This window comes from Scophthalmus maximus, chromosome 7 (assembly GCF_022379125.1).
Source record: "Scophthalmus maximus strain ysfricsl-2021 chromosome 7, ASM2237912v1, whole genome shotgun sequence".
NCBI classification, from domain to species: domain Eukaryota; kingdom Metazoa; phylum Chordata; class Actinopteri; order Pleuronectiformes; family Scophthalmidae; genus Scophthalmus; species Scophthalmus maximus.
In genome coordinates this window covers 12,960,922-12,988,363 of record NC_061521.1, presented here as the reverse complement: position 1 = coordinate 12,988,363, position 27,442 = coordinate 12,960,922, and the positions used below count along the sequence as shown (strand labels likewise).

The window sequence follows — 27,442 nt, the reverse complement described above, 5'->3', positions numbered from 1 at the left end:
CACTGTGTCGAGGTATTAGCGAGATATGCAAATCTTCAGCACTAATGCTGCGAAGAAAAAGGGATGTCATTAGAGTATGAGAGGTCTGCACTACATACCACTATCACAGTAGTCAGGAAATTCAATTCATCTTTCCCCTGGGAAAAAAACCCAGAACTGTGCCTTGAAATACTCTGACGCATTAGTATAAGGTGAAAGATAAAACAGTGTTTGTACGCTATAACTGGAATAGAGAGCTAATTTCACAAGAGAGCTAATGTAACGTTAATTAATCCTCACTATATTTAAACTAGGTAAGGAATGAAAAATGCTTCAAAGTGGAGGGTGATGAATCACATCTAAAGTGGCACCACTCAGTAAAGCTGACAAATGAAAGGAACAACCCATTGGACCCTTTGATCACAAAGCCTCAACAAGTCAGAGCACACTTGAACTTTTAAAGCCACTTGTTTGTTTTATATTTCTGTGGCTATTTATTTTATGTAAGGGAAAATAAGCGGCCCCATAGGGTGAGATGTGACAGTGATGGAGTAGCTGAGTTTGCTTAAAAAAACTCTTTGGCTGAAGAGGACGGCAGAGACCAAGTCATGCTGGGGGTCAGATTTTAAGGCAAAGAAGGGACCTGTAGAAAATATCAAAGTGCAGTCTTAATTATCAGGCACTCTTAGTGCATGGGAGCAATTACTGTGGTAACACAGAGTGGTCCAGTACATGTAGGTGATCTGGCCCACATACAGTGAGCTAAGCCAAGCAGAAAGGGACCAGTCCTCAGGGGTGGAAGAAATTGCTAATTGGACAGGCGGAACTGGAGCAGTGTCCAGTCAGCAAAGCTGCCACACCGCATCTTTATGCTCCGACTGAGGTAGAGAGGGCAGTGCCTCAGAAAGATCTGGGTGCAAAGCTCATAGCCTAATCGCCACTTCAAAGTGCCCCCTCCTTGTACTGGAGTCTGGGCACTGCCCTCTTTTTAGCCGGGGTAATCCTCAGATGTCACTCTGACCGTCTGTTCCCTCCGAGGCAGAATCTCTGCGCAGCAGCAAGATGTTGCATACTTCCACATTTATTGCGATACTGATTGTGTGAAATTGCTACCATCAATCCTCTGGCTCAATCGTGCACTGTAGATTGTTCTTGTTTTCATTTCTCGAGACAAAAGACTGAATGCAAGTAAACAGCACAATGCGTACGAAGGCGTTCAAGCTAAATTTTTCTCCTTTGCTCAGTGGCACAAAAAACTTGTGGATGAAATGAATACTTGCTATGGTTCCAGGTAAATTATGCCATCGTCAAATAAACTGATGAGGTGACATTTCACACAGTGAGCTCAAGAGGTGGTTGCTACCAGTGCTTCTATATCGTCAGAGGATGACAGGTTGTGTTGGCATGTTTTAGCCATTTTACCGTTGTTGCATAGCCAGCCTGTCTGGCGAGGCTAAACAGGCGTCTGGGACAGAATGTCATTCCATGGAGGATGGAGGAAAGATGATTGACACTTCTCACCCTCATACAAACATCCTTCTCCCTTCCTCAAGCTGGGAAGCTTTAACATAATGTTAAATTATCATCATCCAACAATAATTGTGTGAAACAATATAAAGAATAAATACTATATAATAGTATAATAGAATATAATAAAGTTCATTGCGATGGATAACCTATCTCATGCAAGTTGGCAGCAAGTACCAAAAGCAAATTGACTCCTGGAAGGTACAGGGTACATCACTTTGAAAATCCATGGTATGCTTTTGGGAATTTAGTAGTAATGTTGAGTTCATGAAATTTGTAGTAAATGGGGGGGGGGGGGGGGGGAGGCAACACTCTGACATGGTCTTCCAGTCCATAGTGGACACCAGAGCCCTGTGTGCAGCAAATCAAAGAGGTTTGTCGAGAAACCAGTATAAGAATGTGGCAGGTGGAGAGCAACTGTGGTGAGAGTGAGTGTCACTTGCATTCCCTGTGGTGTGGAGGGAGCTTTGCCGTCTCTCTCTCCCTATATGCTCCCTGTGGCTCAGCTGTGGCACTGCTGTGCTGTCACAGAAGCTGCTTCACAGCGAGGGTAAGAGGACGGACGCCCACGACCTGTCTGCTCTCGGATGAGGGATAAGATCCATCTCAGTCCAGCGACAAGGCGGGCTGGGGACGGACCAGCAAGACGTCATGTGACACATGCCTGGCGTCACCCATAATGGCACCATCGTCTTATTAGCACTCCTGACACAGAACGGATGAATTCACTCTGAAAACCAAGAACCTCTGGACTCTCGGGGGGTGAACTGAGACTGTGTTGATGTTTTAACATAGTTATAAGGGAATAAAACTGAAGCAAATACATAGTTGTATGAAACTTAGATCAAACAGAAGATGCTGTATTGTCCATCACACAGATATGGCATTAGACAATTTTCATGTCAACAAATAAAATACTACATTTATTGGCCAACTTTTAGAAATAGTCTGTTTTCTGATCGACTGTATGATAATGGTGAATGATGCGTCTGTGAGAGGGGAGTAGCAGCCACACACAGTGAGATGCTCAATGAATAATAGCTCTTATGCTATCTGTAAATGTGGCTGTATAATACTGTGAGGATGACATACTGCAATGCAAGTATGAATGAATGTGTTATTACTGAATATTTTCCCTCTCAATATATTCAAAGAGGAATTTTATATAGAGGTGTTATTGAGGTCTATAGAGATATGAGAAAAACTGAAATCAACAAGCTGATTTTCAAAATAATTATCTCTAATGTCATGATCTCAGTGCGTTGTAGCCTACCACAATGTTACCTATATTCTAATTCTGATTGAATGAGTGATAAAGATAACATTTTAGTTTGATCTATTTCTCCCAATGTCCTTGATGAGGACTTTATACAGTATGCATGGTCTTCATCTATCAGTGTCTCTGCCACAATTTCCTCCCTATGCAGCTCTGCCTCCGAAAGACTGAATTAACTGGTCAGATTGAAATGGATGACTTTCATATAAGCCGCAAGAAGGACTCAATACATTTACCAAGGACGCTCTCCCCTGCTTTGTAAAAGGCCAACTTGTTTTCCGATTTGTAAGTGCCCCTGCCAAGCATCAAACCCACATTAATAATGGATTAGAGGCATTTATCGCAGGGTGAGTCCAAAGTACTAGTTTAAAAGAAGCTAACTCATCTGCCTAGTGTTAGTGGTGCAGTTTACTCGCTAATTACACATCGGGGTAACTGAATTGTAAAGTGAAGGGCCAGATCTGTCATGATTGAAAAAACTGAAAAAAAAAGAAATATGATCTGTGATTAATTCTCTCACACACTCGTACCTCTTGGCTTCGTGTTCTTCATGACAGAGTAACCCCAACACGCCCTCTCCATATTTCACCTGCCTCCATTTTTTCCCAACCACTTTTCCCTCCCGGGTGTCCTGATCAAGCTTCTAGCTGCTTCCCACAGTTACAAACGACCTGTTACTGACCAGACCCACTGATGTCCTTGACTTCATTGACTTAAGTCCTCATGGTGGCTGTTGATTCTCTGAAGGTAGGACTAGTGTCCATCTCAGTAATGAGCTTGTGAGCTGCAAACTAAATCAGCCATGACTAACATTATTCCAGGTATAGGGGCATCAAATTGCCTTTATATTGCCTACTCTATTTGCTGTTAGCAGGATTAGGGTTCACAATAACAGCACCGACTGTTTTAAAACTCCTCTCTACCATCTCCCTATGCCCCAACATTTCAGTATGTTCATGTTCATGGCCGTTTGCTGAGCCAGATTTCCATCTTCGGACAGTACAAATGAAGTACAGTACACAGTGATGAGAGTGGAAGATGTGTCTCTGGTAATTCACAGTAAGATTTAAAACACTGAGTCCTTGATTTCAGACGAAGTTGAAAGCAGGCTTCGGCATTTCTCTGCTGCTGACAGATTATATCAGCTAAGAGGAATTACTGTAAATTAACACGAGCTCCATGTGCTGGAGGAAAACACTGTCTCCAGTTGACTTTTTCATGTTTCATTTTAAAATGAAGTGAATGGCGTCTAAAATATGCACTTAAGCTTATATATACAACATTATGACTATGACCGTGTGTAGTCACATAATGGCGTTATGGGGTAATGGCGCCTTGTAACCATGCGATGCAGCAGAATATCTTGCCAGCCAGAATCCATCTCGCCAGGCTCCAAGCTATTCCCTTGTGGCTGAACCGTAGTTGTTTGGACCAATCAAGTCCTATAAGGGGGCGTAACTATACGCAGCTATTAGCGTGCTTTGTCGGGGCGACACTGAGAAGCAGTTGGCATAAATTTTGCTATAGCATTAGTTTATATCAAAACTTCACTGAAAGAAGAGCACTGAAGGCTTTTCCCAATGGAAAAGATGTTCTCGCTTTTCCGAATAGCTCCGGCAAATAAACAGATGGCTCATTCAATCACCTGTCAAGTATCTTTTGAACATTTTTCCCGGCAGCTTCCGACAAAGCCCTCCCACATGGTTCTGCGTAACAAACAACCTCCTGCTGTGTATTTCAGAACGAAAACGTATCTGTTCTTTGTTTTTGTAGCTGGTCATTATCGCAAGGAGCATTTGCATGAGATGCTGGTGCTCTAGTAGGACATCTACTGGCAGTGAATGTCATATATATGGGGCGGTTGTGGCTCAGGAGATAGAGCGAGTCGGAGGGTCGGTTGTTCGATACCCGGCACTTCCACTCCACATGCCTAAGTGTCCTTGGGCGAGACTCTGAACCCCAAATTGCCCCTGACGAATGTGCGGACATTGTGTGTATGAGATGCATGACTGATAGACAAAGCACTTTAGATATAAAAGCGCTGTATGAATGTATGTGTGAAAAAGTGAATGTCAGCTGTACATTAACTTTAACTGTCAGATTCTTAACATGATCTGTGACACCACAAAATAATGAAACGCCTGTACAGTAGATATGCTCCTCGGCCTTGTAAATAACACCTGGTGGTTACGGCTGCAGGCAGCGTGGTAGTTCCTTGTATCTCTGCTCTTGCATTTTGATTTTGGGAAAGCTAAAAAAGGCACCACCCAGCAAACTCTAAAAATACAGCGTATGACTCCTCTTACAACCACGTGCTTGCTTTAATATGTGGAGAAATCCAGAGAAATCCTGTTCGGCCTGCTTACTTACAGTTGTGCAGTTCAAATTTTTTTTTTCTCTTTTTGCTACAGTCATCTTCATCGAGGCCTGAAATGGCGTCAGTTCTTGTGAGTGACCAAACATTTTTGCCTGGATCCCCTGACTTCCTACACAAAACCTCCCAGTGTTCACTTTTCTGTAAGCTTCTTCCCTGCACTTTACTGTTACTTCTAATTTATCACCAGATCGCATTTACCATCTGCGTTGATACTTGAGTTTTAGCTACTCCTTTTTAAAAAACGGGCACATTGTGCTCAAAACTGCAAACACGCACACTGGTACACATATTCATCCACTTGACACTGCTTAAGCACAGTGACATGAGTGGGAACACATGCGCTTTAGGGATGTGTAGAAACCAAGAAAGTGGAGGGAGAACGGTGCAGGAAAAAGCAGAGTGGGAGTGAGGGAAGAGGGACTCAACTGTAATGCTATTGAGGAGCAATTTGTGAAGCTTGTGCATATGCATACAGGCCTACAGTCCCCATCTGCCCACATCATCAGCTCACTGCTGGTGACATCAACCAAGACAAAGAGGTCTCGGATGCTCCAGATGTATCATGTGGGTGGCAATATAAAATGTAATTCAAGTTAAAGTCAATTGTATTTGCCTATGGATACAGGGCAGATTTGCATGCTTTCGTAGTACGTGCGTACGTGTGTATGTGCGTGTGGACACTTTCATATCTATGTCCTATTTCCACTGCCCCTTTTCACATAAAAATGTTAGCCTAAATATTCTCGCTCCTTCAAAAATGACAAAATAATTATTGAAGGTGTAATTAAAAGTATTGGCGGCACAAGTGCAACTTTAATTGAATGACAGCTAAATGACAGTCATTTACAGTAAAGCAGCCTAGTCTTGTCTCTGTTATGATTTATAGAAAAAAATCCCATTAAACGCCGTGCAACCACACAAAAAGCTTAGCTTGCGATGTTTACATGATTATTCGAGGGACAGACACACATCTGTCGATCAAAGTTCATGTGGGAAAAGCCAGACGAACATTTGTCATAAATTAATTGATTTGGATTCACAACCTCCTGGCCTCTACCATTGTCTTCTTCATTCAATTGAAGACTCCCTTTAAAAAGCCCTTTACTACCTGTCTGGACAGACCAGGCTGTAAAGACTCTGTAAACCGCAAACATCACCCTCAAGGCGGGAAGTGGTGACTATGCCACAACCAAAGCCATCTCCCTTAAGACCCCATTAGAAAGAAAGAAAAAAAAAAACAGCACTCACGTGACCTGTTGCGAGCCGTGTGCATCTGTCTCTGCATCTGTACGTCTACCCATGTGTGTCTTTGTCTTTCCGCAAGTGGCACACATTTTCCCTGGGGTCGAAAACCTCACGCTGACTAAGTTGTACCGTCAGCTGGTGTGATGACTGATTACTCCGCCTCGCCTGTGACCACAACCCTCTCACAACCTTCTCACAACCGGTGTCAGGGGTGCTGATGAAGGGAGGGTGTACGAGCGCGCGACAGCTAAGTGAGGGACGGCGAAAGGTTACTGTGGAAGAAAGAATGGGTCTGATGGCGTCTTTGTCCACGCAACAGGCTGCCAAACTGTAATGTACACTGTCAAAGTGTAGACTTCTGCAGAGAGCAGAACAACTGTACTACACAGTGCATTATATGTGGTTAGTGACTTCTGCTCTCATCAGATGGAGCAGAAAAATCCCATCTCTCCAGTGACCACCTTTCTCCCCTCGTCCACGGCTGCGCATTAATGGTAAAGCCTCTGGTCGAAGTGATGCGGTCCTCCACAGTGGCCCCTGGGATGACACTACATTGGCTCAGTGTCAGGAGGAGATTTAAATACCCCTCTGCTTTTAGACTCCAGCTGGATCGAAAATAACCCTCATTAGCATCACCCAATGTCAATGGAAGGACAAATTAAAGTAATGAAATACATCCTATATAATATACTGTATATTTTGATGTACCTCCTCGCCCTGTCTAAAAAATGGGTTTCTTCCAAAATGCACATCTAATAATTAATGATAAAAAAAAATCTGTGCGGCATGTTCCCCGGAATGAACTTCTCATTTTTGCAGACACCTCTGTATAAATATAATTTGCTCTACGTGGGTCATCTTGCACGGGCCTTTTGCAGAGCTGTCTATTGCTTGGCTGCCCATCGATGTGTTTGCGTGTATAACTGTCAACAATTTACAGCTGGGTGGTACCCAGCAGACTGAGATGATGCCACGCAGCTGCTCGGTCGCAGCAGGACACAGTCAAGGGCTCGTGGGAAATATAGTTTTCCACAACTACCGGTCCTTTCGGCCTCCACTTCTGCTGGGAGCAGCCTGTGATTTTCCTTCCACATTAACTCAATTACACAGCACCTGAGGAAATTTTAGCCCTGCTCCGCGCTGTAATAGCTTGTCTTAATTTTCTACTCACGAGCACAGAAATAGTCACTGTTGTGAGAGATATGAGCTGCAGTCAATATCACCTCGGAGTTTGGGAGTGGCAACAATACCTGCAGCATCGCACAGGATGTCACGGTTAATCACGTCAACCAGGACAGCAAAGTTTTACATCCGGCTGGCTGGGGCAGCAGAGAAGAAATGGCAGGCTTGGCTGTTTTCATTAAGCAGAGTGACACACACACATGCACACAAAACTCTCACACCTACTTGACATTGTCACCCTATCATCGTGACAGGGATGTCATCTGGCTAACCACTGCAGGTGTAGCTGTGGGGGGATTTAATGGAAGGAGAATGAGCTCCGGCTTGAGGGGAATTAAGAGCAGGGAAGACAAGAGATTTAAGTTATTACATGAAATCACCCTTTTAATTTCTCTTTATTTTCTTTCTCAGTGAAATAATAAGTAACACAATATTTCTACTACAAATATATGATTGAATGTGGAACGCGAGCTTGGAGAACTGTATTCACTCGGGGCATCGCCTGTATATGCAAGCTAAGATGTCACAGGCAATCTAACTGGCATTATGAGCGTTATTTATTGTGAGTGGAATGGAAAAAAAACAAAGAGGATGAACTAACCTGATCCTTGGTTGATTTATCAACTCTTTAAGTGAGCTATGACCCTCGTCATGAGTAGTGGGCCAGATGTAGTAGGCGACGAATAACGGACGCCGTTGAGGCAGCTTCTCAGCCCCGTGTCTCTGTGAGGTCTGTTAAATTACGAAAAGGACAAACAGGGCGGTTGTGTGATTTGTATGCAACCTGACCTTTAAGCCGATGGAGGGGCCCTTGAGAACACAAAGCTATCCAGGAACAGAGGCTCTCTACGATTAGGTTTTAGTGAACAGAGGTTGTTCCGGATCACGTTTCCTGCATTTATTTTTTTTTTTTTTAAAGGAACTCACTTCAGCTCTCATCAGTTTGGAGGAGAAAGCTCAGAGGACTTTTTCAGCCATGCTAATATACTAGAGCCAAGCTGCCGGCATGTCAGTCATTCAGACCCTCACTTTGCATCAGACTTCATTCAGTGGACTGCTGTGCACTATGGAACACATTCATTTTCACCTCACGATGAATTGTAATAACATTGATCATCCTTTTACTCTCATCTTGCACCATTAAGGGGACTTAATTTTTTTTCTCCAAAATTATCAGAATATAATGTATTTTGTGTTAATTCAATGAATAAGTAGCTTACAGTATATATGTAATGACCATGTGGAAAGGCAGATATTTTGAATGATATGTTTGACCTATGAAATGTGCGTACGCTGATTTGCATCAGCCCCGTCTGCACTTCGAAAATGTTAACATGCTGAGAATCTAAACCATAGGATCACATAATAAACATTATGCATTTTACAAATGAGCGTGTTACCATAGTCGCTGTGGGAATATTACAATAGCTTACTGACATTAGCATGAGTTCATATGTCAAAATTATTATTTTTATTATTACAAAAACATGCAATTAAGTCAGAAAATGTTAATAAATAATGAATCAAGCATTTAACTGCTTTGTGGATATTTTGTGCAGAAAAACACATCACTATTTAATGGACATGCATAAGGTGGTCAGCACTATACCACTTTAGGCCACTAATTGATGCAATGATGAAATGTAAGGTTTGGAGTGGGATTGTGTGTGTGTGTGTGTGTGTGTGTGTGTGTGTGTGTGTGTGTGTGTGTGTGTGTGTGCACGTGTGTGGATATGTGCCCATGCTTATTTGTGTCATAGTGCGAACGCGGCTCATTTGTGCTTAGCCTTTGGATTCAGGGTGATTCACAAAAAATATTCACAGAAAATGGGACCTGAGACTACAGAGGATGAGGAGGAGGAACAGGAGGGATAATCACACACAGAATACAAAAGATGTTGATGTGCCACGTTCCAGTGTGTCCAGGTACGGTTGAACGGTTGAGTGGTCATAAACACACAAATTAAAGACATGTATGGGGAGGGGTCTGGAGTGTCACTCATGCCTACATCTGGGCAGGAGTGATTGTGCAAACCTCTTCTGAAAAACGCAGCACAAAAAGCAGGATTAGACGAGTGCAAGAACAAAAAATCTAACACAGAGGACTGCCAGCTTGCCCTCCCTCTAGGCTGTTCTAGTTGGGGCCAGGCGAGCTGGAGGCTAGGGAGGGGGAGCGGAGATGAGACCACGCGTATGCCTGACTGTGGTCATGCAGCCCGGCTGGAGGAGGACAGTGAGTGAGCATGGGCACGCAAGCCTACAGATGCTCAGGGCTTTTCATTAGCCTGCTCTCCTTGCAAAGCCAAAATTGACTAGGCGTTGCTTGGTAGGTCATTACTCATATCAGTAATTTCTCCCCTAAAACAAGTGTGAACATTTTTACACTTTGTCAGTGAAAGTGATGGCTGCCAAGTGGGTGAGGAACAAATTGGGTTTTATATGACATGTTATGATTACCTTTTCAAGCTCATCAATAAAAACTAATGTTGTGGCTGGTGGCCCATAATCCATTCAAAGAACCGTGCTCTCTCGTGTGTTTTATGCCATGTTGAGACCAAATGTATCCGAAACTGGAAATCACACTTGGCATCGGAAGGTGACTACATTGCTTTCTGGCTCACATTCAATTTTGTCTGAGGGAAACTGCAGCCACTGCTCAGCAGAAAATCACATTTGTGCTCAGGCAGAGAGCAACTACAGAGACATGAGCTGCTGCTCGGTACCTCGGCTCATGCACTTCAAAACACTGCCTATGCTGTTTGCCACAAACAAACAACTTGGACTATAAGCATGTTGTACAAAGTCAAAGCTGACCATACGGCCCTTGCATGCAGCAAGCGAGGCGCCGGATTTCACACTACATTGAATATGCAGTCACATGCATCACTGGCCACAACTGAGTGCTGCTTGAGTGTTTTAAACCCGGGAGATCCTCAAAGCTGTTTGGGTGCAATTACACCTACAGTGAGAGCTGTTGATAAGATCTTAGAAAATGCATTTTGGTTCAAAATGAGTCTCAGCAAGGAGGATCATTCATAACAAACATTTGCACAGCCTTTATTCTTTGCAGATTCCCGCAGAGCATAGAATGCTGGGATCTCATTTCTTATTTGCAGGAAATTCTTACAAGGAGGAATACATGCAAGAGCCCAGGATTTGTTTTTGCCTGTTCCATACCATCATTACCATGCATTGGTTGTTGATAAATATTAAATGATGCGGTTATTACAAGTGATATAGCAGGATAACATTTTCAGCTGCAGTGATTTCTTCCAAATTTTAGAAGCAGCTGCGTGGGAAAATGTTTTGTAGTATGAAGAATGAACAGAGCAGAGTGAAATACATTGAACAGGTGAAGTAAGATAGGCCTGATACTACAACTTAACCTCCAACAGCAACAGCACCAAAGCCCTGAAACAGCATGTCAAGATGGCTGCATGCAGTGGATTTTCATTCCCCTTCACTGCATGCAGTAATAACCACTGATCAACTCAATAAAGATGGTCATACGCTCCAATGTACCATTTCAAAGCGTATACATACTGGTCAGAGGTTATTCTTTTGTGTTCTTTACACCAAAAAACATTTGAAGAGGAAATGTTAAATGTTTTAAAGAGGAAAACTACAACATACTCGCACATCTTAAATAACACGAGGAAATCAAAGAAAAGTGTATTTAAAATTAAACATACTGGCATGAAAAAAAGTGATATATTCCCATGAGGTAATGATTTTAAGATCATGGGAAAAGCTTCAACCTTAATTCCTCACCTTTCCTCTTCCCTAGTTGTTTTTTCTTTTCACTCTTCTATCTAACCCCCCGCCCCGCCTTGATATCAAGGTAGATAACACTCTATCAGCAGGTATCTTATGGTCCATATCCAGGCTGTCAAATCTGTGTGGGACAGATTACGCAAAGTGCTACTGCAAACAGTGGGTAAAAAACAGAGGGAGACGGGGGGACAGCGTGCTGCGTTTAGAAGCAGAAGAAGAGGAAATTGGAGCAGCCAAGAGGACACAAGAACCATTTTTTCACTGAACTTCCCGAAGCGATTCCCAGGTCACACCGCTCACGTCTGCGCCCAGCCATCCTCAGCTCCTCTGCTCTATTCTAATTCTGTCACAGTCCTAGAAGTTTAAAGATTTCAAAGGTAAACTGACGGCCGTTTATGAGATGCAAATGTTACACAGAATTAAATATTTAATACAAATAGCCTTTTACATTATATTAATATTTCAGAGGAGTAAAGGAGAGGGGGTGAACGTGGCTAAGGGATTTGGCCTGAAACAGAGGTATGCAAAATGTCTGTCCACAGAATGATAATATCCCTACTCTCAGACCAGGGCTCATCAGAAACCAACACAACACACGGGAACGATGCTATGACGATGTATGCCACTGCATATACAGTAAAAACATATCCAGCGCAAGGATTCATGTTATAAAGCTGTGCTATAGAACCCTATAACGGATCCATGTTTTATACATGACCCCTCTCTTGGTATGTCTCACGTCAATAGAGCATGCGTGAACAGTCCTTAAAGAGGTTTGTCAGGCGCTTTAAGAAGGAGGAAGACTGACTGGAGAAGCTGGGAGCCACATGTCTGTCAGTCCTCAGCCATGTCTGATGTGCAGTCATTGTGTGTTTGCCTCAGAGTCAGAGCCTGCTCAGCCGAGGATCTCAGAGTGCAGCCATCATCAAATATTAAAACTGATTTTTAGGCAATGCTACCTCTAAAACAATCCTAATTATGAACACTGCTGACTTTCTGACGTCCCTTTTTCTCTCACAGCTGTTCTGGTGCACCCATTTTACCTCCTATAGCGCTTAAAGCCTCTTCTTCCCTATTTCTGGCTTTTGCTCGTTTCTCCCACTTTCTCCTCACCTCCTCCCTCTGTTGCTCTGTAATTAAGCTGTGTGTTTCGGAGGGCAGTGGACTCAGAGACAAGGCAGGAACACATGTACCCCAGGGAGAGATGGTGTGAGAGGCAGATACTATGACGTCCTGTGCGTGCATTCATGATAGCTCAATTAACGAGTGAAGACCTCCATCATCTCTCAGTGTGCTGACCATCACTGGTGGGAAAACAATTCACTGTCCTTATCAAGTGGATAATCGCATGAAAGATAATATGATTTAGTGCAATCCACCTCATATTACAGCTCACAAACAGGAGTATCGCCACAGGCAGGATGCACTGTAGAGTCAGCACAGTGGTTGATAGCATGACAATTATCATATAGTTGTTTCTGGCTCTCAGGCTTTTTGTTTTGATTATGTAATCAACATGCTTATTTTGGTGGTGAGTGAGCTGAGCGGCACCACAGTGCATTCTGGGAGCTCTGTGTTTGACCTGCTTGTTTGTTTTTCCGGGCTGTGCAGCAGGATCCTGCCTGTGCCCAAATATCCTGAGTCCACGGAACCTACCATGGGACTGGAAAGTCAAGATTTGTCTGTTTGCTTTTGCAAATGCATGTCTGGGGGCATTTGAGTGTGTGCCAACTCTGTGGGCAAAAATACTCAGAGAGTGAGTGACCAATTGAAATATCACCCAATGTCAAGACTATCAGAGTGTATAATTCTTCGCCTTTTATGACTCATTAAGGGGATCAGTGTCCCCTCCCAAGCCTGAGAGCCATAATCACTGAGAAGGGTCTCAGGGCGGTTGGCATTAATCAATGGATGTTGCGCACATGAAATATGATCTGTGTAGAAAAGCGCTGCCGTTCATTAGCGTGAGGGTGAAGAGAGACGGAAAGAGAGAGAGAGAGATTTCCACAGCATGTCATACGTGTGGACCAGTGGCACAAAAGGCAAATTTCAGCTTTGTAGCCCAGACCAATCAGAAATGTAGTGCTTGGACGAGCCGGCCCCGGTCTGGTGTGTCTCAGCTCTACTGAGTCCAGAGCTCAATCCCATGCATGCACAATTACTTGCATCCAATTCATCGTGCTCTTAAAGCTGCACCAATTCACACCGCTGCCGAGGCAAACGCAGAATGATAAGCTAGGAACTGCGAAAAAAAACACCAAAAAAACTTTGATGACTGATGGGGAGAATCAAGAGCAGCAGAGAAAACAGCGATCCAGATTGTTTTTGTAGATGGCGTCTCCCATCTGTCGGTATCAGTAATCCGATCTTCTTTTGTTCACAGCATGTACTCAGTTACAGTGTGAGTGGGGTCAGCCTTGCTTTTCTTGAGCAAAATATTCAGCTGATAAAACCCAAGCAACTGTATTTCCTCTGAATCACAGGTTGTCCATTTCCCAATTAATCAGGTTTTCCCACATTATTTGGGAAAGTAAGGTGTGGAAACCAGGTGATGTGGGAAAAAGCAGGAGGGACATCAACTTTCCCTCCTGCCGAGGTTCATTACTTCTCGTTCGGCCTGCTCCTCCTTCTGGTCCTCCTCCTTTCTCCCATGCTCCCTCCATCCCATTCTCCACAAGCAGCGCTAGTAAGACACCACAAGCCTGAAAGATGCCAATCTTGAACTGCCAACAACCTAAATGTAAAACATAATCACTGTAAAAATGTGCCCACTGAGGAAGATTAGGACATACAGAGAGCTGTTGATGAAAATCTATCTTTCTATTGTTGTCACTGCAGCTCCAGTAAAAGCACGAGTGTGAAAACTGTGCGAACTCTCCCCACACACACAATCACTCTGTTGGATCCTAGTCATGACCCAGTGTCCCTCCGTTGAGACCTGCAAAACAATAACGCGCTATACTTCATCATCTACAGCATGTGTGTATTCTTTTAGTTAACCAATCCAGCCACAGAATGAGAGAAGCTCTCAGGGAAGGTAGTAATTCAAGAACACACTGAGCGCTCACTGCCATCCCTGGCAATTCAACCTCACGCTGTCACAAGCTCCCTTCCTGGCTCAAGCACAGGGGACACAGACCTGGTTGGCTGATCCATCAGGCATTGTAGTTACAGTTATGGAACAGTGAGTGGACTTAATCCAGGGAGAAGGCAAACCTACACAGCTCGCTAGATAAGGCGAATGAAGGAAAAATATCCCTTGCCCCACTGGTCAGCACTGAAGCGGGGCAATAGGGAGATGAGACCGGGGAAAGGAAGGAGGACCGAGGGAGAAACGCTCCGGCAGCCGAGTTGCGGAGATGGCACTCATACAGCCCAATCTGTCAGTCTGACTACCTTGCCAGATACAGGGTGGCTCACACAAAATCACCCTTTTTTTTTGTTAAATACCAAGAGACAGTGTGGCTGCACACACACAAATGAATGCTCCGGCACACACACAAGTTATGGAACATGCTGTACTCACACAACCACTCCCTTTTTAAGAAAGTTAAGAAAAATAAAAAACCTGCACTTTTCAGAGTTTACCTGGCGACCTTTGACAAAACAATTACGGTAAATGTATTGAATCACCGTTTGGTGACCATGGATTGGCTAAAACTTAACTATACAGTAATTTATCTTATGTACCTTACTTCATTTACCTTTTTGACTATTGAAACATTTTTAATTGACTAGCATAATCTGTTTGCATGGTTTAGACCATGTTTCCTCTCAGTCAGAGTTAAGGATCGGGACACCCTTCTGGACGACTGGTTAAGATGCCTAGAATACAGGATACCTGGGGGTCCCTAGTTTGATTCCAGCTGGGGACTTTTGTTGCAGGTCACGGCCCTGTCTCTCTCCTCTAACCCCCCCTGTCTCTATTCTATCAGCTGTGAAATAAAAGAAAAAATGCTAAGGGTCATTTATACAACAGGTCATACTGCAGGTCAGCTCCGCGGGGATCTGTTTAAGATGAGCTACATCACAGTCTATAGCAGGCAAATGGCTTTGAACCTATTAAAACAGAAGCTATTACACTGTATCTGCCCAGAATTCACTGGGAGTCTTCAGCTGAATGCGACTGTGAGACCACTGGAGGTTCAATGTGAGGATTAGTGGTGGTGATTGCGTTTTAGAATTACCGAGTGGAAAAAAGAAATTTTCCTTAAAATTAGAATGAAATCACATCAATGGGGGCATGAATACATTAAGACAGACGTTAACTAAAACATAACAGCGAGCGACCTCAGGGGGCCGCCCACAGGATGAACTCTTGACCTCCAACAAACAAAGTCATCATACGTTATCACGACTCCACACACCATTGCTCCAGAGATAACGTCGCCGCGCTCCGAGCCACCTCAGATCTTTCACATCAGCACATTGGTGCTCCAAAACACTGTGCCAACTGCTCCCACTCGCGATCTCTCCTGGGTGTGAGATGCAAACAGGGTTAATATGTTTGAAGAGACGGCAGTGATCACATTTCCAAGAAACTCTCTGCAACCTGCAAGGAAAACCGAATAATGAACGTTCTCAGCAAACCACAACCCCGCTTTCAAAGCACTTGATCCTAAGATGACAAGTGCCGGGCTATCCATTATGTAATAGTTTTCCTTTCCCCCACCACCAATCGAAACGAGAGCAAGTTCTCTGGCTGGGATTAACGGCGTCTTCCTCATGTTTCTCCAAAACACTGGAAGAACTTGGTAGTGTGCACCTGCAGAACTACTGCTTTTAATTTTTTCAAACCGCACGCTCTTAACAAAACGCATTGTGGCACCTAGTGACAGCGGGAGCTGCAACGGCACAGCGGAGGTCATGGAGTGGTGAGGGGAAACAAAGCAACAGAGAGAATGAGAGAAAGAGAAAGAAAGAGAACATGGATCAACACGACGAAACGGGCGGGATGGTTATGCAACAGCATACACAGGAACATTCACTGCACATACATCATGATGCAGTGTGACCATATAAACGACCGATTCACCAGCGCTGCCTCTGGGTTTAAGTCAAACATGTTGAGAGTTAAAAATGCATTAAGTCATCCCTGTCACAAACACAAGGCTGAAGAAAATATTAAGCATCAGGAAATAGTTGTGAAGCCATATTACAAGCTCTACAAATCTCAGGATTGGTCTGTTTCCTTCCTCTACTTCCTTTCTTCATCCCTCCCCCATAAAATCCCCCATTCCAGACTAAACCAATCCGCTGTCACCAACCCTTCATTCTTCACTATGTAGGCTTCCCATCCCCACTGTTTTTCCCTTTACACACACACACGCAGGGCCTCCTCTCCTCTGTGTGACCTTGACTGGCTAGCACTCCAGGGCTTGTTCTTTGCTTCTCCCTCTCCCTCTGTCTCTCTTGCTCTCTCCATCTTTTCACGCTCGCCTCCACTCTATCGCCTGCTTCTCTACCTCTTGCTTTCCATCACTCTTCCCCCGGCCGGGCTGATGTTTACCGGCATGGCCCTTTTTCTCCTCCCTCCCAGCACACAGAGAAGAAAGGGACAGAAGATGGCAGATGAAGGAGAAGTGAGAGACTTCCCCCTCCTCTACAACCTAGTGAGCTGAGAGAGTCCAGCATAAAAATAACTCCAGCTCTACAAAAGAGCATCAACAAGTCTGCTACATGGATCATATTTCGCATTTTATATTTAAAAAAAACAAAACTACCTCCATCATCTATTCAACCTGTGGTCAAGCCAGTAACACTTTACTCTATATATGCATAAAACTTACAGTCATGCATAAGCAGATATATGTGTTTATTGATGTATTTGTCAACAACAACAACTCCTGAACCACTATGTGCAGGCCAGTATAGGAACAGATAAAGAATCATTTTAATAATAAAAAGGATATCTTCATGGCAGAAGTCATATTTGTTGTACATTAATACAGTAAATACCACTCAGAGCTGCTTGCAACAACATTACTGTTATAAACAAATAGTTTACTAGAAAACTGCTGATAAATAATATTATGGGATTGAAAGTCAATTGTTACCAATGACGGTAATGAGACAGAAAACAATATCTGTTTTTAGTTATGAATCTGTTAAGCTGGTATCTGGTATAATTATTCTTTTTTTTATTCTTTACAAATGTGATTTAATAATTGATTTATGTCCTTTTTTATATTTTATTTAAAAATGTAATTAGACGTTGCTCCAATCAGCCGATGCGACTTCCTCTTCCACCGGGGAGGATGACAAGCTCTCTCAGCGCAACAGCAGGTTCAAATCCGAGTTTCATTGCAGGTGCTCCCATAAAGGCGTCTAATTGCCTCCGTGGCAGCATTGTAGCCTGTTCCTGCGACGCCAGTGATCCTCGAGATTTTCCTAAAGGCTCAGTCGACGACATACATCTGTATAATAAATTGGTGTTGTTAACCGTTTGACTAGCTATTCACAGCTAAATAAACTTAAGCTCAAGTGACGGAGTGATCTATGGCATGCTCTACAATCAAGCTGTTCCTGTGCCTATTTATGCACCTTATATCTAAAGGTCTCTGCAATCCGACGCTCACAGACGGAATCAAATGCATTCAATTCAAGCGTTGCTGTAAAATATGACATTTTCATCTACAACACATCTGACATCAATACAGCGAGCTGTAGGACAACAGAATAGCTTGTGGCAGCTTAATGCTTTAAAGAATATTAGGGGAGAAAATAGAGGGCATCGTTAATTAAGATCTCAAGCAATCTCTCTTTTAAAATTGATCACAGAAATTTTGTTGAATGCAGCTGCTATACGCTCATAGCGATTCCCTTTCTCCCAGCATCCACCTCTTTTTCAATTCACCTTGCCCTAAAAGGCATGGACATTACGAGACTGCCACAGCAATCGCCCCGAAATAATTTCCCATTCCACATTAGCAGAACAGCCATGAAGTAGAGGGACATCATCAATTTCTACAGGGCAATAATAACAAAGAGGTTAGGAACCCACAGTCTTCTGCTGACACTTGCACGTCACACCACGTTAAAGACCCAATTCCCTCCATTTTCCATTTCATTTCCTTAGCAGTTAAAAAATCCTTTGATGCATTCCAAGAATTGCCAGAGACCACCAAGCTGGTACACCAAGAACTGTCACAACCCCAGGCCTAATGAAGGCCTTTTCATTCTGAGGCGGGTGACTACAAGTAGTGTGGAATAAGCCCCAGTATGTACGGACGTGATTAGTATAGACTTGCCATAAGAAAGAAGAAGAATACTAGATCTAGGTCCTGTAGCCCACAGCAATCAGGACCTATATATCATGTAACCATGTTCATCTGGTTAGACTCCCCAAATAATGTGGGGCAATACAGGTATTTTGGGTGTGGGCTTCGGGACTCCTATCTCCATCATGGTGGCTGCCTGAAGTGGGGTGTGCTCCTAGACCAAAAGACAGATTAACTCAATCCCTCCACTACCTCTACCCATTAGTCGGATGTCCCACTTTAACTCCACAAAATGTATCACAGCAACTTTAAGTAAATTAAATGAAACCATACAAATGATTGGGTCATTTACAATGTTTAAGTCAAGCCTAGCAGCTGCAATTGAGGCAACAAACAAAGTAGACAACACACAGGTGAAATTAACTTGTTATATATTCACTTGTTATTTGCAAAACCTAAATTTGCATTAAACTAAATATTCCAACGGGGTTCCAGCACCTCATGGTTAAGACCCAAACCTGCCCCGTGCACCTTCACTGTACCATGGACAGTCACAGAACATGCAACTCTTTCCCAAGTTCCAAACTAAGAGACGAGGAGACCAGAGCATAAGCACCACTTCATTAACTGTATTCACCTTTATATATAGTAAATCCCACCTATACAAAGGCTCTACATACAACTTTGAAATATATCTAAGACCTACGTCGGGCTGTTGCCAAAGCCATATAAAAATCAGGCTGGGTAGTTTCAATTCAAGACTGAGTCTAAATTTTGACCAGACAGTAATCCTTGATCAAAAATAAGAAGATGACCAAAATTATTGAAATTCCTCCCATGGGGACCATGAACATCTGTACATTACATGACATTCATTTAGCAGCAGACGCTTTTGTACAAAAGTGAAGCAAAGCAGTGGACTGACAGATACTACCATCTCTAGAACCACGCCCCTGGCATGGGTAGAAAGAAATCTTTCAGGGGCACAGTAGAGAAAAACTTCCTTTTTTTTCTTATTTTTTTTAACAGTCATGGTATTCCTTTCTTAATTAATTATGTTATAGCTTCTGCTGGTTGCGTAACCTTATTAGGTTACAGATTTATCTGCGAAGAGTCCAAAAATAATCAGCCCCACCTGAGGATCTCTCTTAGTGCAGGTTCCTCGTGCCAAACTTGAGTCACTGTGATTGGTAGCCCTGGCCAGAGGCTTGGACTCCGGCCTAAACGCGAGGCCAGCATCAACCTAAATCAATAGGGAGCCTGACAGTGTTACTAAATATCATACTCAAGTGGTGGACAGTGTGGGCTGCCAGGCAGAGTACTGGAATACACGTCCAATAAATTCTGAGAAATTTGTTCCTGATATTTGTCCCAAACTCTGTCTCCAGATTTAGCACCACAAAAAGAAGAGGGAAAGCGTGTCGACACACAGAAGGTCAAAACCTTGTGGCTGCTGAGAAAACACGTAAAACTCGACACTGATTTCTTCATTACAGATGGACACAACGACATGCGGAGTGAGAGCAGTCTGCAGAGTTTTATCTTTCATGAGCATGAATTGGACAATATACTATACAAAAGACAAGAGGGGGAGCTGTTCTGAGGGGACATGGCTCCACCTAGAGAGGCCATGAAGCTGTTTTACTGATCCACCTCTTGTTGTCAGTTGTACAGATCAGGGTGATTACATGCATAATACATGAAGTCCCTCAACCACAGCTTCCCTCTCCCCAAACCTAACCTGTACCTGAACAGGTCTCCCTGCGATCGACCAATAAAGGCATCATTTCCTGTCCAACAAATCTATCACAGTCAGTTGATCAAAGCATTCATCAATAGACGAGGCTGGAAAGCTCTTCGTTTACTGGTCTCCTGCTGTTTGACGAGCTGAAAACCGCACAGTGTTTCAGTTGGAAAGAAAGCTTTCAGCGTCTGGCTTCCACCAAAATCCCCGCTGAAGTGCAAATTGAAGTCAATCTCCCGGTTCTGTGTAGCGCAGACATTTCACAAGTCGGGATGGTCTTCTACTTGTGCATGATGTGATGATGCCGCCCGCCTGACAGATATTTCTCTCATGCTGGGAGAAGCAGACACTATCATGTCTAAAACCGCATACAAACCCAGTCCATTCATATAAAATACATTGCTACTTCATAGTTCTAGTAATTGATTACATGAGAACAGAAAATGTCATGACTATTGTTTCGAAAATTGTTGGCAGATAAATCTTAATAATGCTTACTCTAACTAAACAAAGAGGTATACCACACCTTCACCCTAAAACATGCAACAGATTTCTAAATAGCCGTTTATTGTTATTTTAAGAGCCTTTAATGTTATCAAGCTCTGTTGCTCAGTTCCGATCTGTGTTTAAATTGTTATCAGTTAAATATAATTTTCACCAGGATCAAGAGGAAAAAAAATGTCTGTATGTCTGGATTGTCAGGACAAACCCAAGTTGTCTTATGACCCACAATCAAACTCTGTAGCTGATCCGTACTGCTGCATTTGAACGTCAGTAAATCGTCAGCGTGTAAAGGACCATTAAGCTGTCAGTCTGAAGATACTATGACAGGGTACCATATCATACCCAGAATGCACCCATTTGTACTTTTCACCAATTTACTTTTTTTTTTCTACATCAAGTCTTAGGTCATATTTTTACTTGACAGTAGGCAGCAGTTTGTGAGACTGTCAGGCTCACATATGAGCAACCTGTTCGTCCACACCGCCTTTAATCCTCTGAGGCCATAATCAATATGTCCCTGGTAGACCTTTCTCCCTCTCCCTGCCAGTCCACCTTGAAACGCAGTGTGAATTTAAAGGGCACGGCAGGGGGAAACACCCGTCGGAAAGGAACACCTACTCAAATAAATCAATCAAAGGCGTGCCAATCGACTACTGAGTTCCTTACTCAAACGTGTAGCGCCAACACATTGGTCGTCCGCCAAGTTGGGACTTTAATACATTACTTGCGGACCATTTACAAGAAGCCAACATATCTCTAATGTAATTTAACTAGCAGCAATTTTTCACAAGTCATAATATTAATTCTTGATGGGAACAATTCCTTTCTAGTGGAAATGTCACATGAAGATATCTCTCAACTGAATTACAACTCAAACACGATTTCACCACTGACTTCTACTCAAACTCAATTACAGCAATTTGTAATTCGATTTTACCATATAATTCCTAGGCAACATATGCATAATTAAAAATTTGACTAGTTGAAATCCTAATTAATGATATCTTCAAGTTGATTCACTCGTCAAACTACTCACTAGTGCCAGTTTTCTTTGTACATATGTTAATGTATCAGTGTTCATTATAGATATCTTACCTAAGTCAGCTTAGAATTGTAACCAATAACAATTTCAGATATCTAGAATTAAATTTCAGATATCTGAACTGCAATTGGAAATTTAAATTCCTAGTAACAACTAAACTGACTGAGCACATATCCAGAATGAAATTGTAAAATATCCTTTTTCTTCTTTCTTTTTTACAGATATCTAAACTTAAAGTCCAGAGTGTTTTTGATTCACGTTTCCGGTAAAAACAAGAGGCAATCGAAGGAAGTGGCGCATTTCTAATGTGACATGTTGTGAACTAAATTTCTACAAGTCAGTCAGTAATACTGATTAAATGTTAAAACGGCTTGTGATACCGGCGACTGACCTGCAAGACCCCCTGGATCATGAATTCCCAAACAATATTAAATACTTAACAGTCTGTTATGATCTCAAAAATGTTATTTTTCATCTCTCTTTGACCTTCACCAAGAAAAAAGGGTACAGCCACGCTGAGGCCACACTTAAGCACAATGGTGCTCTGAGCTACATATTAACGACGTCCTGCACAGTGACCATGTTAGTGCGCTGGTGATCAGCAGGTGAAGGTTTTCATTTTCACCATCTCATTTTCCTATGTTAGCGACTTATGTTAGCTTGCTATTTCAATTACTTGAACAAATGAAATCCGAGCATTTTGCTTCGATTCAATTTACCATTAAAAAATGTTTCTGACGGAACTTTATTAGTGATTAGTAGCTATAGACACAGCTCACGGCCGTGAGTATAAAAGTATGAATATGACAACAATGTTACTGTATTGTAGCCATAATCCATGACAATGAGGACTTGTAAGGAAGGTATAAGTGTATATATATATATATATATATATATATATATATATATATATATATATATATATTTGTATTATTTTGCTCTCACTTGCATCATTGTTTCACAAGGCACGGTCTGTCCTCCTCCCTGATGCTGATGATGCTGCTGCTGCTCGCACACGTCCCCGTACAGTACTGTTGTCCATGTGTGTGTGTGTGTGTATGTGTGTGTGTGTGTGTGTGTGTGTGTGTCTGTGGTGAGATCACATTATCTCACATCACAGGGAAATGAACAAAAAAAGGCTCCTCCCACTCTGGCTTCTTGCTCCTTTACCCCCCTCCTCCCCTCCCTCCATCCCTCCTCCCTCCCTCCTCCCTCCATCCCTCCTTCCTCCCTCCATCCCTCCTCCCTCCCTCCTCCCTTCCCTCCATCCCTCCAGCCCACCGGGTCCTCGGTGTAGCAGCAGGTGTTATTCTCGTGGAACCTGAAGATCTGGGTGGTAATGAACGTTACCTTTGCAGCCGCACAGAGAGTTATTTATGCTGCACGGTTGGAGCTGGAGAACACGAGTCGAGAGTGTGTGTGTGTGTGTGTGTGTGTGTCTTTTTTTTCTGTGCAGCCGATGAGGGAAGAAATCACGCCTCGACAACACGTGGGGGAGATTACTCAAAATATGCCCCCCCCCCCCCGTGTCGTCAGTGGCCGTACAAACAGCGTAAATCCCCCAGAACACACTTGGCTCTCGTTGAAGCTCGAGGCTTTGACCTTGTGCTGTACGTTGCCCCTTAAGTGGCTATTAAAAAACAAATGTCCGAAAGAAACACGCAAAGACAACACGCACACCTGCTAATCTTTTTTCTTTTCTTTTTTTTTTTTTAAATGACTATACACACGATAACAAAAAAGAAAGTGTCTCTTCGCAGTGAATTCGCTCCCACGGTGGAGTGAGGGCAGGACGGGAGAAGGACGGGCAGCATCCTCCTTCGACAGGAGGCAATCAACAGCACGGATATTACATAATGACACCACACTTCACCAGGAGACCACCGGTTTGTCTGTTGGCTTCTAAATGATCAGAATGACAATAATAATGATCATGATGATGATGATGATGATGATGAGGAAGATGATGATACGTTAACGCAGGAGGTGTGACAATACATCCCCATGTCACCTCGGAGAGAAACCGCGGGTCAGATATGAAACACCTTGACACTGTCAGGATGCCCCCCCCCCCCCCCCCCCCCCCCCAGAGAGTGGGGTCATCCTTGACAGGCTCTCTTACCTTTGCTACTGTCCTCTTCCCTGTTGAGATACATGGCTGTTGTTTCGGTCCGAGGCGGCGGCGGGCTCTGGGCTGCTCTGTGTCCTCGCTACTCCTCCGGCAGGTGGAGGGAGAACTCCTCTGATGTGGTGTAGCAGCTGTTTGTTGTTCTGTTGCTCCTCGACAGCCTCCTCTCCTCCTAGTGGATAGGTAGACTGACCAGTCTGAGACTCTCAGCATCTCCCTCCCTCCCTCTTCTCTCTCCCTCTTCTCTCTCTCTTCTCTCTCTCCCTCCCTCCCTCTTCTCCCTCCCTCTTCTCTCTCCCTCTTCTCTCTCTCTCTCTCTCTCTCTCCCTCCCTCTTCTCTCTCTCTCTTCTCTCTCTTCTCTCTCTCTTCTCTCTCTCTCTCCCTCTTCTCTCTCTCTCTTCTCTCTCTTCTCTCCCTCTTCTCTCTCTCTCTCCCTCCCTCTCTCTCTCTCCCTCTTCTCTCTCTCCCTCTTCTCTCTCTCTCTCTCTCTCTCCCTCTTCTCTCTCTCTCTCTCTCTCTCTCTCTCTCTCCCTCCCTCTCTCTCTCTCCCTCTTCTCTCTCTCCCTCTTCTCTCTCCCTCTTCTCTCTCTCTCTCCCTCTTCTCCCTCTTCTCTCTCTCTCTCTCTCTCTCTCCCTCTTCTCTCTCTCTCTCTCTCTCTCTCTCTCTCTCTCTCTCCCTCTTCTCCCTCTTCTCTCTCTCTCTCTCTCCCTCTTCTCCCTCTTCTCTCTCTCTCTCCCTCTTCTCTCTCTCTCCCTCCCTCTCTCTCTCTCCCTCTTCTCTCTCTCCCTCTTCTCTCTCCCTCTTCTCTCTTTCTCTCTCTCTCTCTCTCTCTCTCTCTCTCTCCCTCTTCTCCCTCTTCTCTCTCTCCCTCTCTCTCTCTCCCTCTTCTCCCTCTTCTCTCTCTTTCTCTCTCTCTCTCTCTCTCTCTCTCTCTCTCTCTCCCTCTTCTCCCTCTTCTCTCTCTCCCTCTCTCTCTCTCCCTCTTCTCCCTCTCTCCCTCTTCTCTCTCTCCCTCTTCTCTCTCCCTCTTCTCTCCCTCCCTCTTCTCTCTCTCTCCCTCCCTCTCTCTCCCTCCCTCTTCTCTCTCTCCCTCTTCTCTCTCCCTCTTCTCTCTCTCTCTCTCTCTCCCTCTTCTCCCTCTTCTCTCTCCCTCTTCTCTCTCTCTCTCTCTCTCTCTCTCTCTCCCTCTTCTCCCTCTTCTCCCTCTCTCCCTCTTCTCTCTCTCTCCCTCTTCTCTCTCTCCCTCTTCTCTCCCTCCCTCTTCTCTCTCCCTCTTCTCTCTCTCTCTCTCTCTCTAATAACCAAATGCTTCACTGTGGCTCAGAGGACAAAATGGGGAAAAGTGACTTTTGCTGCTGTGTTAAGGATGTCTTCTGATCTGCTGCCACATGTGATTCGTGATTCATAAAGCATCGGTTTATCGTTTGTTGAAATATGTTTTGCCTATAGCCTGTGCAGAGGAGTGTGCTCACACAGCCCGACTATAACTGTGCTGGAACCCAAGTTACGCACGTTAATTGGAATATTAAGTCATGACATCCAAAAAGATATTCATGAGTATGTAAGTATTATCAGCAACATTTGCAAAAATACTGGATGTTAAAATACATGCACAAAACAAATTATATAAAATTAAACGATTACTGAAAAACTGACGACCCCCCCCCCCCCCCAATTTATATTATCATTAAACAAATACATTTGGAATATTGGTCTGGTTTCTTTTTTTTAAAGAAGAAAAACAAAAAGCAACTTTGCCCCCTATAATAATATATTAAACTTAAGTGACACTTGGATACTATTGGATCTCTTAAACCAAAATGACAAATGAGTTATTAAAGTCACAACATACAATAGTCTGAGTGACACGTTTTAATGGATCAGTTTATAAAATCTAATAAAAACTCTTGCTTTAATATCATTAAACGCCAACATAAGGAAGAACCCAGCTGGCCCTGCCACAACTATGCTCCATTTCCATTTCCCCATTCCTTATAAAAACGCTCATCAGTTGGTCATACATCCCATACAAGTTTATAATCCACATTATTAGGCACAGGCCAGAGAGAAGAGCTCTCAAACGTAAATGGGTCCATCCTCTGCCAGTTTTGATGAAATGTAATGTGACTGCGAAGCAGATACTCTCTAAATTTGTTGCAGGAACGAGATGTAGATTATTTATTCAGTTTGTCTGGCATCACACATAGGCAGCCCTGTAAGTGGGGGAGGAACAGTCCGTCCATGACCTTGACTTAGTCCCAGAAAGATCCGGTCTAAAGGCAATTTAAAACAATTTCTCCAATTATTTTTCCTTATTGTTCTGAGAACAAATTTCCAATTTGTGATGGAACTTCTTGTCACTCGAAGCTGTTAGACTAGGACATGGAACGTTATGAAATAAATGGGATAAACTCTGACAGTTATAAATACCACAGCACAGAGCCAGAATCTCCACATTGCCATTTGGTAGAAAAGGGTTCAAAAAGACAAAATGTAATGTTTTTATTGCACTTCACAGTCGTTCAGTCGCTCTCAGAGTGCCTGAGTGATAAATATACACGTTCTCCTCACAAGCCAGGGAAACACAAAGCTGATATTCCATTCAATCACGTGACTCTCTGATATAACAGATAACAGTTCGAAAGGATATGAGTAGAGCTGTAATGTAGATGCAAAACGCTTGCAATATCACAGCTAACAGTTTGCCTGCGTTTCGTCAATAGAGCTGGGAAGGTAATTTACACAAAGAATCCCGCAGTGATTTCCATTTGATTATATTTTGTTTCACCCTGCGCTCCATGCTATTTGTTTACTTTTGAGAATCTTTTACCATTTCTTAGGAGAATTCTCTGCAGACTGATTCGACCACAGCCTATTCCCAGATCCCCCCCCCCCCCGCCCCCCCTGCTCCGAGCATCATCGTGCCTGTCACTGATGCATCTGTCTCCACTAGTATCTATAAATACCCCCTTCTCTCCCCTTCAAAAACCTGATTCCCATTGATTTAGTGACCTATATACACATCACCACCATCCCCTCCCTCCCTCCCTCCCTCCCTTCCTCCAGCTCTCTGCTCCTTCTATCGAAGGTCCCTATACTGTCTCCACCTCTTGATTCCCCCTTGGCTCCATCTGCCCCTCCCTTCAAAGCTCAACTCAGACTACCTTTTCCTCCACCTTCTCCCCTCCTTTGGCAAGAAAGCATTAAGGGCTAATAATAATGGTTATAATAATAGAGGAAGCTTTAGTCATGACACATGAAAGGGGTTTTAAATGAGCATCAGAACAGTGGCTGGTGCTCATTCCCACATAGATTTCAAAGTCTTGTCATTGTAGTAAACTGAGCCTTGGGCTAATCTCTTGTGTGTGTAAACACTGGAGTAGACAGTCTGATGAAAGGAGTCTCTCAAAGAGGCACAAAATTAAATATGAAATCTGACTCT

At 43.5% G+C, this 27,442-nt stretch overlaps 1 protein-coding gene across 1 annotated transcript in view; it reads right to left on the bottom strand.

Moving 5' to 3' along the window:
• LOC124850136 (synaptotagmin-7-like) overlaps positions 1-24,251 on the bottom strand; it is a 37,358-nt gene extending 13,107 nt beyond the window's left edge. Inside the window, exon 1 of the mRNA XM_047333436.1 lies at positions 23,993-24,251. Coding sequence (XP_047189392.1) covers positions 23,993-24,026 — 34 coding nt within the window. The 5' untranslated portion in view covers positions 24,027-24,251. The remainder of the gene's footprint in view (positions 1-23,992) is intronic.
• Between the last annotated feature and the right edge of the window lie 3,191 nt (positions 24,252-27,442).